The 16,317-nt window shown below is 27.3% G+C and overlaps 2 protein-coding genes across 4 annotated transcripts; both read right to left on the bottom strand.

The window, feature by feature from the left end:
- Nucleotides 1-123: 123 nt before the first annotated feature.
- On the bottom strand, nucleotides 124-5,076 carry LOC145753803 (kinase D-interacting substrate of 220 kDa B-like). Of its 3 annotated transcripts, none has more exons than XM_082570253.1 (13): nucleotides 4,650-5,076; nucleotides 4,154-4,315; nucleotides 3,699-4,062; nucleotides 3,056-3,593; nucleotides 2,774-2,965; nucleotides 2,480-2,584; nucleotides 2,183-2,359; nucleotides 2,005-2,065; nucleotides 1,806-1,890; nucleotides 1,551-1,668; nucleotides 1,299-1,413; nucleotides 955-1,096; nucleotides 124-809 (listed from the first exon to the last, which is right to left on the bottom strand). In XM_082570253.1, exons 1-13 carry the CDS (start codon nucleotides 4,702-4,704, stop codon nucleotides 566-568), a joined length of 2,358 nt encoding a protein of 785 aa, XP_082426379.1. In that variant the 5' UTR covers nucleotides 4,705-5,076; the 3' UTR covers nucleotides 124-565. The 3 variants fall into 3 exon arrangements, 2 of the variants coding, with proteins under 2 accessions (XP_082426379.1, XP_082426386.1); XM_082570260.1 differs by having other exon boundaries at nucleotides 4,656-5,076; XR_014283855.1 differs by lacking the exons at nucleotides 124-809; nucleotides 955-1,096 and having other exon boundaries at nucleotides 1,308-1,440; nucleotides 1,551-1,890.
- Nucleotides 5,077-13,386: 8,310 nt separating this feature from the next.
- On the bottom strand, nucleotides 13,387-16,256 carry LOC145763537 (uncharacterized). The gene is made up of 6 exons (XM_082575007.1): nucleotides 16,121-16,256; nucleotides 15,693-15,848; nucleotides 15,300-15,533; nucleotides 14,474-14,732; nucleotides 14,325-14,404; nucleotides 13,387-13,919 (listed from the first exon to the last, which is right to left on the bottom strand). The coding sequence occupies exons 1-6, from the start codon at nucleotides 16,167-16,169 to the stop codon at nucleotides 13,543-13,545; spliced, it is 1,155 nt and encodes a 384-aa protein (XP_082431133.1). The 5' UTR covers nucleotides 16,170-16,256; the 3' UTR covers nucleotides 13,387-13,542.
- Between the last annotated feature and the right edge of the window lie 61 nt (nucleotides 16,257-16,317).

The raw sequence follows: 16,317 nt of genomic DNA, 5'->3' as shown, positions 1-16,317 counted from the left end.
TATTAAACACAAAACACAACAGTGAAATATATGAATCTACAAAAAAAAACAGAATCTACAAAAAAACATTTTTTAGCAAACTAAAACTTAATGTTATAATCTTAGATTCAAATTAATGGATTGTTTAAAATTATTACAAGTCACATGTTAGAAATTTAAAAATTGACAATAAATCACAAAATGGCTTTTAGACCTTTAAAAAATGTCTGTGGTACTTTTAATTTAATTTTTTAAAATACTGGAAAATGATTAACATAAAAAACAAGGTTATCATATATTTTTGTGTGACGTAGAAAGTACCAAGTTTTTTTAAATTTATTTTTAGAGTTGTATAACTTAAAAAGTAGGTGAAATTATTTAAAGTTAAGATCATTTTTGTGTTTAGTGACACCAACTTTATCAAATTTTGAGTATAAAAATATCGCTAACATATGACTTTAAAGATTTTAAATTGCCCTTGGTAAAGAGTTTGTGTGTCAAAAAGTCTTGAATCGTGCATAGAATACCATATTAAAATTTTTAAATATCTTAAACCGTCTATATAAAACAGCTTTAATACACATATCTATACATTCCTAAATTGTGACCTAACTGCTGATAGGTCGTACTGTTGATCGTTAAAATGGTGTCGGACTGCATGTCTTAATCTTAGATCTAAATTAATTGTGTATTTTAATAGTGACTTGACATCACCTTTGGTAAGAGATTGATTCTTGACAAAGTCTTGAAATATGTTTGCATGAAAATCCATATTTAAAACATCTTCATCCGGCATGTTAAATTTGTGCATTCTCTCTTCGGCAACAATCCTGCATAAAAATGTCATAACTGTATAAGGTTTACATTATAGAAAAAAATATTATCGATAAATTCGTAAATTTTCAAATATTAAAAAAAGGATTTTTAAATTCAATTTATGTGGTCATGTGGTCTACACTGCAGATAATATCTTACCCGTTGTATATCGAAAACAAATCATCTTCATCCTCAACTGCGTCGGGTAAAAGTTCAATTGCTCGAAGAATGTAACTGCTTCGATAAGGCCACTGGCTGGTCATTACCACCCACTTGACAATCTTCTGAGCAAGACTTTTATCTGAAGATAATGTTTTTAGCAAAACAGTTGAAATAATGTCAAGAAATGCATTTTTTAAAGTCGCTTTACAATTTATCCTGATAACAAACAGTATTCATTAGGCAATACTTAATATTTATAACCCGTTTACAACATAATTAGTCATGCCATTATCTAATACATTCATATTTTTTTGATGTAAAGCATTTGATTTAAAACCCACCCAGTACATGCTGCTTTGATACCGGAACTGTAGGAGTGATACTAGGTCCAGCAGTTTCGGCGTCGGTCGGATTTGACCTGTTTGCCATTCTTCGCATTTCATTTTCATGTTTTTCCTTTTAAAAACAAAACTCAAAATTCTTCTGAAAAGAAAACTCATAATTCTTTTAAAAACAATACACAAATTTGAATAGGCATAAACCTAATGAAATAAGTGTTGCAAATATTGTATAGATTAGTAGTTAAAGCTAACCTTTTCCCTACAACACCCAACAACTAAAGCTGTAAGAATAATCATGTTATAAATTTGTTTTATATTTCTTGGGTTTTCTTCAAGATATTTTCCCATTTGTTTATCGCAAAAACTCTTTCTGCCAAAAGATAGGTAAAGCAGTGGATATTTGACATTAATGTACTTAAACATAAATATATAAATTTAAATAATTGTATGTTTAAAAAACTAATATTTCTTCTAAAGATATTACTATGATTAAAGCTATTTGTTAACCTGCAATAAGACAAAAACTCTTTTAAAATCTTCTTAAAATCTTCTTCTTTTGTTGTTACATTGAAATCGGGCGCAATTCTCGATTCTGGTTGATGGTATCAATATAATTGTATTAACTAGTTATCCGAGAAGGGATTGGGGTCACAGAATATATACAAAACTTTATAACATAAGGTAAAAGAGATTCTGTTTAACAAACCTGAGGTACTTGTTTTTTCAGCAAGAGCATTGATGTAATTGGTTATATCCGGTGTTGTTATCTGTAATAAGTAAAAGTAATAATAGATTACATATTCACAAACAAACTATTAGATATTTTACCAGGTTAAAACGTTCTGTTAAAAATAGTTTTAAACAATATTTGATAACAAATTTACCGGCAGGCTAAAGGGAATATTAATAATTTTCTTAAGGTAAACATGTTCGCTTATGTTTGGCATGGCTTCATCTTTTAAGCTTTGCACAGCAATTCTAGAATCCACAGCAATTAAACAAACAAACGGAGAGGAACGATCGCTCAGTAAAATATGTACAGCTTCAAAAACAAGACGAATCTAAGGACAAGATAGTAAAAAATCACTTACAGAACAAAAATAAATAAATATAGCAGATGAATAAGGAAAATCGAATTAAAGACAAATCTTAGTCGTTCTATAAATTACAACAAAAATTACTTTTGGCAATGCGATACGGTCAAGATCATCTATAGTTATAATAACTTTGTATTTGATGTTGTAAACAAACTCCACTGTGTGGATAAGATCGGTGATATATTCAACCTACATATCAATTGTAAGCGTTAATAATAAAAAAAATGGATCACTTGTATTTAACAGTTTTCATAAAACCTTAGGATCGTAAAGTACGAAAGATAATTAACTAGGATCGCAATATACAAAAGTTTAAATGAGAAACGTGGTTTAAAAAATGAATCAATCTTTAAGTAATGAAAGAAAATACCAATTCACCTCATTTTTAACTTGGTGCATAAATCCTAATTCGTTGGCCATATTATTTTTCACCCCACTTAACAGCGACCGCAAACGGTTTGCTTGAGACTTATACAACACTAAAAAGCAATTTCCAACAATATACACGATGACAACTATAGGGGGTAACCACACAACAACTCTGGTGTAAGTGAGGCCGATCTGAGGTACCTGTGTTTACAAAATATTAAATAAAACAAAAATCTTTTATAATTCACACTAATCAAACAAAAATTAAGAATAAACGAAAAAATATCTTACCAGATCTTCTTGTATCAGCAATTGGATAAAAACAACAACGACTATAGGTAAGGTTATGATAAGAAATACAAAACATATTACTAAGTACAAGTCGGGAACGCCGCAATGTTTTTGCGCGTATTTTACGAAATGAGAGGAAAAGTTTTGTTTTTTCGTTTTATTTTTTGAATTTTTAAATAGTTCCGCGTGTATGTCAGCATTTCTAAATTTTTGAAGTGCATCAGCAGCTTGTGAATCGTTAAGATATGTAATTGACCACAACTTTCCTGGTTCTTCTTTATTTAACAACTTACATTCAATTACTTTACCATATTCCTCTGCTATCTTGATTACCTTATCTTTAATAGAGTTAATGCGAACACGGATAACGGAATTACAACTTGGCTTCGCGACCTTTTGTAATGAAATTCCCCTAAACAATCGAGTTGTAATCGAACTAAATTCTCTTTCCACAGCTTCAACAAGTGCAAGTACGATCCCAGCCCACAAGTTATCACTTCCAGCATATTTCCAAGCGTTGAAGTTAACAAAAATGTACCTTAATAAATAACGACAACCTTCAACATATAATGTTAAATATAAATACGTTATTGTTACATTTTTACCCATTAAAATTAAATGACTTTTTTAAACCATGGTTCACCTTATTTTGCTGTCGTTTTCTAATATTCCATCATCGTCATTCTCATTATTCTTTTCAAGTTGAATAATTGGTAACTTTGTGAACATAGCATAAAAAACAATTTTAAATCTTGAAAGCCCTTTCTTTGTCATTCCAAACGGGTAACAAAGACACGCGGCTGAAATAACAAATAAAAAAACCAACACAGAACTGGCTACAACTCTTACATTTGTATGGCTGTCGGCTATACCAAAATACAATGGGTTTATAATTAAAATTACAGCAACCGCCGCCAGTAGAATTAAAATCAATACAACTACAATTGCTAACAAATGCCATTTTGTGGAACGGTTGTTAGTTTCAACACGCTGACTTCGAAGTATGCCTGAAATTATCAACAATAAATTTGCCACCATAAATCTACGTTGGCAATTATGTTTACTACTACAAAATAATTCAACTTATTTCACTCTTACTTATAATTTGGTTGAGAAGAAACGTTTTTCCTGCACCCCAATTAGCAAAGATTCCGAAAGATAATGGCGGAGATGTAATACGTATTTGTTCAGCTATGGCTTTAGCATAAACAGATGTTTCTAGGTGGTCAACTCCTGTTGCATTGTCGTTTAACATACGACCTAAGTATTTAAATCTCCTGTTAATTTTAGGTTATTTTTTTTTAAATTATAAATTGGACTTTACTTATATAATTTGCTTTAATAATTTAATTTTTAATAGCCTACATGGTATCATACAATAAATATTTAGTACTCTACAATGCCTGATTAAGGATCCTTCAAGAAAAATATCACAAATAGTATAAATGCAAAAATAATTTACATTTTGGAAAACAAAGTTAATGAATGTAGTCGAAACACAGGCATGTTAGTAATTTGTATATTTTTACACTTTTACATATTTTGTTCTTAATTTTTTAAAGAAGTAAAAATTTAATACACACAAACAAAATACCTCGACCTGTATCTTCAGATGCAGATTCTGTGTTGTTTAAAAAAGGAAGCTCCATTTTCTTTAAAAAAACAATATAATTTTGTTGACTTATTTTAAATAATAAAAACTCGTTCAGTTTTAAATAATAAAATCATATTTGTATTTTGATTTTCTGAACTTAAAGTTGCGTATGTGTGTTGTATGCGCATGATTCAAATTTTTTATTAAAATGATACAAACTGCTAAATCCCACATTTACCGTTACTAACTGCTATAAAACATGTAAATTATATTTTAAAAAAGTTATCACAAGCGTAAATATCCAACTAAAGCCACTTTTAGTCTAAATTCTTAACCTAAGTTTTAAAATATTTACACTCTAAATTTAACATTGGTACTATACTTTAAAAGTATGATGTAACTTTTCGTTAAACTATTTCTATTCTATACAACTTGGCGTCACTTAAACGTAGTTAGTATTGTTCTGTCGTAGAGTTATCGCGAAACCTGAGATTCGATTCACAAGTTAAATGTTTACGGAAGTTTTACCAACCGGTGTCTTTTTTAACTAATTGATTTGCAAAGCTTACATTCAAAAGCCATGGTTTATTTCGCGTTGGTTTTAAAGTAGTTTGAAATAGGTTTAATGTTTAATTTTAAAAACGTTTAACCGTTTTTAATATCACATTTAGTAAAAGTATGTTTTTTTCATAAATTAGTTACAAGTGTACTTTCCAATATGATATCATTATTTTGACACTACATGTTTTTAAACTAACAACGTATTTGTAAACAATAAGAATAAAATTCAAACAAACAGTTGACTTGCTATTACAATTTATTTTATTTAAAAAAGGTTAACATCTTTAGAAAATGAGTTTATTTATTTGGACGTAAAATAACAATTTTATTAATTATTATTAGTGATATGAGCTACATTTTTACTAATTTTTTATGTTTACAGGGCAAACTTAATCTAAAAAAATATTTCAATTTTTATTGACGTCACGCTAAATGACGTCATCTGAGAAATACACTTGTAACAGATTGGCAAATATTAAAAAAATCCAAGCCCAAGTTAAGTACATAACGTTGTAATAGTAATGTCATTAATGTTGTAACATTGGTTTGCTTTATGACGTCATATTAAATAGTTGCTTGTTGATTAAATTTCTTTTTTTAATGCTTTTTATTGAAATCAGTTTTTATAACTTCAAAATACTGTCTTAACTTTTTTTTGATAATTTATATTATTAAATATGTAAAATTTATAATATTAAATATGTAAATATGATGTAAAATAATGAAAAAAAGTTATGACAATCCATGTTTTAATTTTTGCTTTTTTAAGTTTTAAAAAGTTGTTAGTAATAAATTGTTAAATTAATTATGTAAAATTTTAACTAATTATTGAGAAAAATTTTAATATCTAACCCACTATCGTTTAGTGTTTGTATAACTATTACGTTGTTAAATATTTTATCACATGATATATGTAGGCTTAGCTAATAAAGGATTTACTTAAGATGAATGACAGAATTACAAACAACTTTATTTATTTAGGCACAAGTTAATAATTAAAAGTACTGGATATATGGGTAATGTAACATAAGGCTTTTATATTTATTATAAATCATATTTTAAAAATTTTATAGGCTAATTTAGAGTAGAAGTATTACTTTATAAAAATAAGCTAAAATTTTAAAATACAAGATTGAGTATAACGTTATACTTAGTGTATTCTTTAATAGAATTTAGTACAAAATGAGTTATTTTAATTTTTTTTATTTTTTAGTGAAATTTTGATATAATTAATAATAACTGTAAACTTAGTGTTAAAAAATGGCGAAAAGTTTAAGCATTATAGCGACTTTATTTTTGTTTTATTCGTTTATTGAATATGCAGTGGTGAGTGGATTTTATTTAAATATTTTTTATTAAAGTTTTAAAAAGATTCTCTGCGTGCAAGTTGTTTATCTACCTTTTTTGTATTTAAAGTAAATTAGTAAATATATCTCTTATCACACATGCGGTCGTGGGTTCAATCCCCACTGATCTCATGCTGTAGCGCCCTTGAGTAAGGCGCTATAAACGGTATAAACTCCTGCTGAGCCAGCACTTAATCAGCAGTATAATTATTGGGCAATTATAATTTATAATATCCCAAACTGCCACAGGCAACTCGAGACTAGGTCGGAGTAACTGATGTTACTTTATGTTTAAGTCGCACATTCGACCACATCGAGGACAAAAAAATATATATTTAATTAGTTTTTGTGTAATATAAAAATAATCGTAGGAAACAAAATTTGTTTAAAGTAATTATTTATATTTTTATAGGCACTGGATAGCTGTCTTCAACCAGACGGGCAATTATTAGTTTGTACAAGTAAGTATATATAAATTAAATTTAAAAAAAAACAAAGATTTTTTAAATTAAAGCTAGTTTATGTTATTCTAATACACGTTGATATTGTGCCCACATTTATTGTATTATTCCAATAAAATTAAACATAATACCTTTAAAACTTAGGGAGTTTTACGAATGTTTAAAAACTCTTTATTAAATTTATATCATAGTTTGACAAAATACATTCAATTTTTAACAAAGCTTAGATATATTTTAATATAACTTTGCTATACATTGTTTAAAAGATGTCATTAAATATATGTTATACTACCAATAATTCTTTAAAGACTAAAAAGCCTGTTTTCTTCTTATAATATTGAATCTAAGAACTCAAGTCATTAAACATTTTTTTCTAAATTTTATGTACTTTTTATTTAGATCCCTACAGCACTATTGGGTATTGTTGCAACATGCAAAATGGTTTTTATACATCATGTTGTTATTACTCTCAAATATGGGCGCTATGGTGTAAGTATTTATATTTAAGTTTAACAGTTTAGGTTTAATTTTAGTCCTTATTAAATACTGAATAAATGCGGACGAAAATAATAGAAGTAATATACTTATATTTATTTATTTATGCTTATAAAACTTATATGTATTGGTTTAACAAGTTTATTAATTTTTTAAAAATGTTAAAATTTCTGATTTAATTTAAACACTAAAAAAAAAATAATTTAGAATTACTATTTTCTAAATGTTTAGAATTACTATTTTCTAAATGTTTAGAATTACTATTACTATTTTTTTTAAATAATTTAGAATTACTATTTTCTAAAAATTTTTGTTCTAATTTAAGTAGCGAAAAAATATTTGATTTAAGTTTATAGTTTTTATATGTTAAAATTTTTTTGGTAAAAAAATTTGATTTGGTTTTAGATTTCTGGTTTGGGATTGTCATGTTTTTAATAATAGTGGGGGCCACTGCAGCGCTTTGTAAAAAATGCTTTATGAAAGGAAATGACGAAGAGGAAGTTGAGATGAATACTAGAAGAACAACGAACGTTGTTCTGTCACAACAACCGGTAGGTTTTAAAAAGATTATAATTTTAAGAATAGAAATATTTGCTAAAATAAGAAAACTGCGTAAATTTGGGCATTATTAAAAATATGTTTTTTTAATAACTAGGACAACATTAATAATATAAATTGTTTTTTAAACAAAAAGGGGATTAATTAATATACAAATTGTTTTAAATAACTTGGACATTATGTTATATATAAATTGTTTTAAATAAATTAACTTAAACAATATTAAAATTATAAATTGTTCTAATCTGACTTTGACAATATTAAAAGTATAAACTTTTTTGAATAAAGTAAAACAACATTAAAAATGTAAGTTTGTTTTAAATTGCAACTTTAAAACAAATATATTTATTGAACTCAAATTAATGTTTAACATATTTCTGAGTTTTGTTTTAATTTTTAACTTAACAAACGCGCCATAATATAAATAGCGCAATATTTGGAAGTATACAACGAACGGTTAAGCTAATATTTGATTTCTAACGTAATATTATTATGTTAAATATGCTTTATGATATCTCATTAAATAAACATTTATATATTGGGTGCCTAGGCCTACGCTAAAATTAGTTACGTTTTTAGAACATATTTTAAAAATTTAAATTCATTTTTAATTTCTGTATAAAAATAGTAACAAATAAAAATTATTATATTTTTTTTTAAATTATATTTTATTCATTTTTTAGTAAAAAATTTGATTAAGGATAAATTAAATCTAATCTTAACTATAAATGAAATAATTATATTTTTTCTGATTATTAGCAACAACTATATTAAAAATAAACAATTTTAGAATAAACACTAAACGTTGGGTTAAGTTTTAGTACGTTTTTAACATATTTTATAAATTACATTAATTTTTGTTTTTGAATAATGAAAAACATACTTTTAAGAAACTTGTATATTTACTTTTAAATTAATATTTCATTTATTTTTTTAAAAGTATTTTAGTTTAAAGTAATATAAGTATAACAACAATTTAATTTTGGTTATATATTATTCCAAACTGCCAAAGACAACTCGAGACTGGGTTGGAGTAACTGATGTTACTCTTTGTTTAAGTCATTTGACCTTCTCACATCGAGGATAAAGATATATACAGAAAAAATGTTAATAAAAAAAATTTTTTTTTAGTGATTATCACCAACATACTTTTAAAAAAAAATCTACACATTTTTTATTAATAAAAAACTTAAAATTTTTAAATTTTTTTTATGTTTAGTCTTAAGTTTTTATTGTATTTTATGTTTAAATGTTTATTGTATTTTATGTTTAGTACGCAGCTCCAGTATCTAATGCACCACCGAGTTACAATGAGCTACAACAGCAAGGCGTAACAGCACAAACTCAGGCTATGACTGGATACGGTGCTGCTTCACAAACGCCCTACCCTGTAGAGGATAAAAACATGCCTATGCCTAACTAATATTGTGACGTCATATATTAAGTAATGTCATCGTAATAGAGCCACGTTAAAAAAGTTGACTACCTTTTTTATAATTCAAATTACTGTAAAATCATTTAAAAAAAATGTTTTTAATTAATAACTTCTTAATTATATCAACTTTTTAACAATGTTATTTTTATATTCACATTTTAATTCCAAAAAATCAACATAAATAATACAGTAAAACAATATTCGAATAATTAAAATTTTTTTTGGACAATGCTTAGAAAAAAGCAGCTAAAAATTATAAATAAATATTTTACACTCAAATAAAAAAGATTATTTTAAATTGTTATAGTTAATACCTGACAATAGTGTATTTAAACATACGTAGCAATAAAATTACATAATTACAAAAAAAAATTAATTATTAGATAAAAAATTTAATATTCAATATTTAAAGCTTTTATGTTACATAAATATGTAAATATATAAAATTAAACAAAAAATATACAACTTTTTTTATAATAAACATGCTTGAAGAATACATAATAATTTAAATTTAAGATATAGTAATTGATAATTTTTTTTATTGTATAAATCTTTATCCTCGATGTGGGAAAGTCGAATGCGTGACTTAAACATAGAGTAACATCAGTTACTCCGACCCAGTCTCGAGTTGCCTTTGGCAGTTTGGGATATTATAGATTAAAATTGCCCGGTATTTATGCTGCTGATTAAGTGCTGGCTTAGCAGAATTTCATACTGTTTATAGTGCCTTACTTAAGGCGCTACAGCATGAAAGCAGTGGGAATTAAACCCACGACCTCATGTGGTGTAACAAGTGTTTTAGCAGTATGGTATATTATATAGATTATGACAACAAATTTTCAACTGTATGTAGCAAGATGGCTGCCTACTTGTTGGCAAAGACGTTGTTAATATTATTACCTGTAATAGTTGTTATAGCTGGTTTGGTCATAAGCCGCTGAATCATAGTCGGCGTAATTTCCACCATAGTTTGTGACGTCATATTGTTGAGTGACGTCATCTTCTCGATCGAAACTGTCTTCGGATGAGCGGCTGTAGTGAATGATTTTGCGCTGAGTAGGTCTGGGACGAATTGGAGTGGGAGTAGGGTAGTTCCGTTTATCCTCGTTTCGATAGTTGTTGATTGGTGCTTCAGAATAGTGATTGAATGATTGCGTTTGTCTTTCTAATAATGTTTATTTAAAATTAATTGAAATGATAATAATAAGTTATCTATAAAGTAATATAGAAGCTATGAAATACACAAAGTTGCTGTTACACTACATAAGGTTTTCAGTTTGATCCCCACTGCTCTTATGCTGTAGCGCCCTTAAGTAAGGTGGTATAAACGGTATGAACTCCTGCTAAGCCAGCACTTAATCAGCAGCCTAATTATCGGGCATTTATAATTTATAATATCCCAAACTGCTAAAGGCAACTCGAGACTGGGTCAAGGTAACTAATGATCTTCAATGCCGAGGTTGTGAAGTCGACCTACCCACATTAAGTATAAAGATATATACAAAAAAATAATGTAAAAATTAGCACATGTAGTTTTATTATAAAATGTATCACAATTTTAAATTTGTGTTTGATACAATTTTTGTACTAATTTAAACTTTTTGTTTTTATATTAAAAAAGATTGCCAATAATTCAAAGTATTGAAAAACAAACCAGAAGTATTTGTATCCGTAGTTTCAGTTTCTGTCCGAGAGACCTCAGGTTTGATTTCTGAGTCAGGTGAATTTTTTCTTTTTCTAATAAAAAAATTTAAATTAAATTTATTTGGGTTTTACTTGAATGACGTCACGTTTACCTTTTAATGCAGAAAAAGATTAAAACAATCAAAAGAAGAAGAAAAACAAATCCTCCGACTCCAACGCCGATGTAAAGCGGAAGATTCGATGACGTCATTTGCGCTGATTCTGATGACGAAACAATTGGAAGTGGTGACGAAGTAGTTACTTTGTTCGACTTTGATGACGTCATCGGCTCAACAACGATCGTCGGTGATGACGAAGAACTAGGGGTTGATGACGTAGTAGATAGTATAAGATTTCTCTCGGAGGATAACGTAGATAAACGTGTCGTTGATGACGTAGACGATGACGTAAAAATAGGCGGTGGCGGTTTTGGAATTGATGACGTCGTAGTCGATGCACTTGATGACGTTATGGTTGTTGAAGCTCTTGCTGATGTAGTCGTTGATGACGTGGTCGTTGGTGGCGTATTGATTGATGACGTAGTCGTTGATGACGTAGTTGCTAAAGATGATTCTTATTTAAATTGTTTGTTGAATTATAATATAAATAATTTATTGTAAAAAAGTTGACTTAAAATTACTTTGTCGTTCGCAGATAAACTCAATAGAAAAGTTACAATCGTAAATAACAAATCTGTCTTCGGATGGTTTTATAGCAGCACAATCTCCACTGAAAACATCTTCAACGGTAAATTCTCCAATAAGAAGTAAGCCTCCGTTGTTGTTCCAATCGAAGATATTTGTATAACCTCGTCTTCTTATACCGACATAATAGGTGCCTTCAACTGTATAGATTTTATTTAGTTAAGTAGATTTATATGTTGGTGTTGTTGTGTGTTAACCTTATAAAAAAGCGTTAGTGTTTTAGGTGAACATTTTTTTAAATAAACATAACTTTTATTATTAAAGTGTTTAAAAAATGTTTAAATTATTTTATAAGTATTTTATAAATATTATATTTTAGGTCAAATTATTCTAATTTTATTACATTTCTAAAATAAGTTTCAAAACCTAAGTCAAATAATTTATTTTATTTAAAAGTTTTAAAAATACTTAAATTATTTTTGTTTTTTTTGGCTTGAAAAAGCTAACTATACAATTCATGGCCTAATATTTATTTTGTAGTTTTAATTAATTTTAATTTTATAACAGTTTTGAACAAAATTTTAAATTAAAGTCTTATTAACCTTGTAGATTTGCAATAAATAAGAATTTTGCAACAGAATTCAACACAGCAAGATTGGAACCCATTGATTGGCATCTACTTTCAGCATCATCATAAGTTTTAAACTCAACATTATAAGGAGAAAGATAATATTCCATGTTATCAGGCCCTTGAATCCAATCTTAAAAGATAAGTAATTTTAAATTTGTTTACATTTTATTAAATTTTATTATTATTTTAACTAAATAGTGTTGGCAAAGTTTTAAAAGAAAATTTAATATTTTTGTTCATTTATTCTAATAAGATGCTTAATAATTTTATTTTGATGTTTTATTTTAAACAGTTTATTTTTTTTATAAAATATAAAAAAAAATATTCTTACCTGCCTTTGCAAAGACAGTAAACAATAAAATTACTAAAATTTTAAATTCCATATTTAAACAATTTACATTAAGTTTAATACATTTACAAACAACCTAACTTTTTTAATACAAATAATATAAAATTGTTGTAGTTAAAAGGTAAATCTATGCTGTTCTATCTGAATTCAATTGTATTTTAATTCTTGATTAACTTTAAATTACATTGATACAATCTATTAATAAGATATATTTAAATTAGTAAACAATTACAGTTTGGACACTGTTTAAAATACAAGTGATTCATGAAGTATTAGAATGAGTATTTCCTTTTTTAGGAAAACAACTTAATGATATAACTTGATGATTAAATAACACATATGTCGTATTACCCTAAATGAACTCCAAATAGCATAGCTTAAACGTCATGTGATTACTAATTTAGTTTAATTTAAATTCTTAATTAAAAAAGTAACACCTTACACTAACCTATGAGTAATAACTTTTCTGTGTTTTTTTTAGTTGTTTTATTAAAATATTGAACGCAAAATATAAAATTACAAAAAAAAATTAATAAAAATGATTTAAATTTAATATACAAGATATTGTGTTTTTTGTTAAAATGTGTTACTGGCCACAACAATTTTTTAAGTTAATTTCTGCATGCCATTTTTAAAAGTATAAACGCTCAGTTAAAAATACGTGTTTAATTCGACAATATTTACAAACTAAAATAGAGCTAAAAATATAAAATTTAAGTAAAATTATTTTTTATTTGTTATGTAGAGAATCGTATGTCGATGTTTCGCCTCCCAAGGAATCATAGGTCATTGTGACGTCACTGGAATCCTTTTTTAACACGCCGTAATCGTTTATGACGTTATCATCTCTAAGCGCCTCATAATCTTCATCGAAACTGCTATCGGAAGAAAACGTGGAAGTCTTTGGTTTTCGGACTGATCGAGCCAAAGGAACTGGGCTCTTTTTTTTATCAGGTAAACTGTAGACATCTTGGTCGCTTGGTGTTGCTATTTTCGGGGTCAATTTCGGGGTGAATGTTGATGTTGAAGATTCGGGGGTCGTTGTGTAAACGTTGCCTTCGTTTATATTCGCATAGGCTTCATTATCTTCACCTGTTTGGGTTAGATCTAAACATATGGTTGTAATGGTAAAAATTGGTTTTAAAAAATGGTTTAAAATGGTTGTTTAAAACTTTAATTGTAATATTACATTGGCTGTTAGATCTTAAATAATGGGTATAATGGTAAATAATCAGTTTAAAAATATTGTTGAAAATGGTTGTTAAAAAAAATCTTTAATACTACACTGATCGCTAAAAAGTGGTTGTTTTAATAATATGGTTTTTGGTTGAAAAATGAATTGGTGATAATATACTAGAATTTAGCGGTTGTAGTTAAAAAAATGGTTTAAATATTGCTGAAAATTGGTTTAAAGTATAGTAAATGAAGTTTAACTTAAAAAAGTAAAAAAGTATGTTAAAAGTCAATTTAAATAGTTTAAAGTTAAAGTTTTTAATAAAAGTAGTTAAATACCTGGAATGGATCTCATTACTTCTGACTGAGTATTCAAAGTGCCAATTTGAATATTTTGTTCTGGAGGTTTCTTGTTTTTTCTAAATCAAACAAAGCCGAAAGTTAAACTCTGCTGTTAATGACGTTTGTATTGATGACGTCACAATTACCTTTTAATGCAAAAGACGACGAGTGCGATGAGAAATATCAAAAATATCAATCCGCCAACTCCAGCTCCAATATACAATGGAAAGTTTTGTGACGTCACAAAAGATGCTGACGAAGATTCGCGATTTGTGGTAGAAGTATCAGTGCTGGTGTTTGGAGAAGTAGAAAGTAATGTAGTCGATGACGTAGTTGATAATGACGCTGTCGTGGAAGCAGGTGACGTAGTTGTTAAAACAGGTGTTGATGTAGTTGCTAAAGGATCTAAACAAAAGTTTAAGCGAAGATTAGTGGTTGATTTAAACTTATGTCCAAGCTTACAAAATAAATAAATAAAACTAGTAACTACTAGCTGTGCAGGTAAATTATCCTGGGAATACATTAGTTGAAAGTTGCGACCATATTACAATAATTAAATAAAGACTGTAACGCTATCGACTATAGTTTTATATTTTTTTAGCAAACTTTAAATATTTGTGAACTATGTTTTAATTGGAAAAAAGAAAACTATGCTTAATTGTAGCTGGTTGTGTGGTTTAAATCTTTAGGTAACTGTGACAAAACAGTATTTATAAGTTATACATTATTGCGTGTTTTAAATCATAAAGTTGATAATGCGTTTTTTTTCTAATTTGTTTATGTAATGAACACTGAAGCAATGCCATAAGATAGCGTAAATATAAAACTGTCAATGCCATGCCGTCAAGACTGTATCAAGGTAGCATATGATCAATTGCTGTTAGGTCGAAAAAGTTTTTTTTTAACAACGTTGTTTAAAATATGAGAATTTAAACGAACAATTGTGTTATTAGAAATTTGTTATTTAACTACCTGGAAGGTTGCGCTGGCATATGTAGGCTGCTTCTAAATTGCAAGAAAATGCAAAATATTCTTGTTTATCAGCTACTGGATTTACCACAACACAATCCTGTGGGCCATTGTCTGAGCCAACCTGAATTTTGGTTGAAAAATTTAAAGATCCAACGTGCAAAAATCCATTGTTATTTCCCCATTCGTAAGTTGTATTATTTATTTGAGTAAGATCAACGTAGTAAAACTCGTGCACTATAAATAATGTAATGACGTGTTTTTAAAAAAGGTTGAACTAAGTGTAAAATTTTGCGAAGGTTAAAAAATTTAGTTTATAATATTTAAGCAAAAAAATTAAATTATAAAATAAATTAGTGGACTATACATTATGTTATATAGACGTGTGAATCTTACCTGTTAAAAGAGTATCTAAAACAAAATTGAACTGTGTTGGATCGGACAAAATAACTAAACTTGAGTTTATATCAGTACAAGCTATTTGTGCTTCGGAAAAATTAAATCTTGCAGTTCCTCTAAAATATTCGACTCCATTTGGCCCATCTTGCCAAACTAAAAAATATAAATTTCATAACTTTTATTAGAACATGAATTTTAATATTTAATTCAGCCAATCTTTAAGTTTTTAATAACACTCAAAATTTTAATTTTTACTAATTTGAATGCTTTTTTAAAAATAGATTAAGTTTAAACATTATAAATTTTAATTAGCATTTACTAAATATTTTAAGTTTAAATAGCTTAAGCTTAAGTTAAATCTTTTCTATCAAACATTTACATACGTTCATTAATAAAAACTAACAAAAGATATAACACTATATTACCTTGTGCATTAACAGATATTACAATAAAAAGAAAACACAAAATTCTCATAATTTTCAGTACTTAACCTATTTCTAATATATCTGTTCATTTAAAAACTTAACTATATTATAACTCTAGTAAGGTATTACTGATATATTAAACAACAGACTGAATGTATTAGATATGACCCTATATACGCTTAACACGTAACGAAACG

This window comes from Corella eumyota, chromosome 1, assembly GCF_963082875.1.
Source record: "Corella eumyota chromosome 1, kaCorEumy4.1, whole genome shotgun sequence".
Classification (NCBI taxonomy): Eukaryota; Metazoa; Chordata; class Ascidiacea; order Phlebobranchia; family Corellidae; genus Corella; species Corella eumyota.
This window is presented reverse-complemented; position numbering and strand designations above follow the sequence as displayed.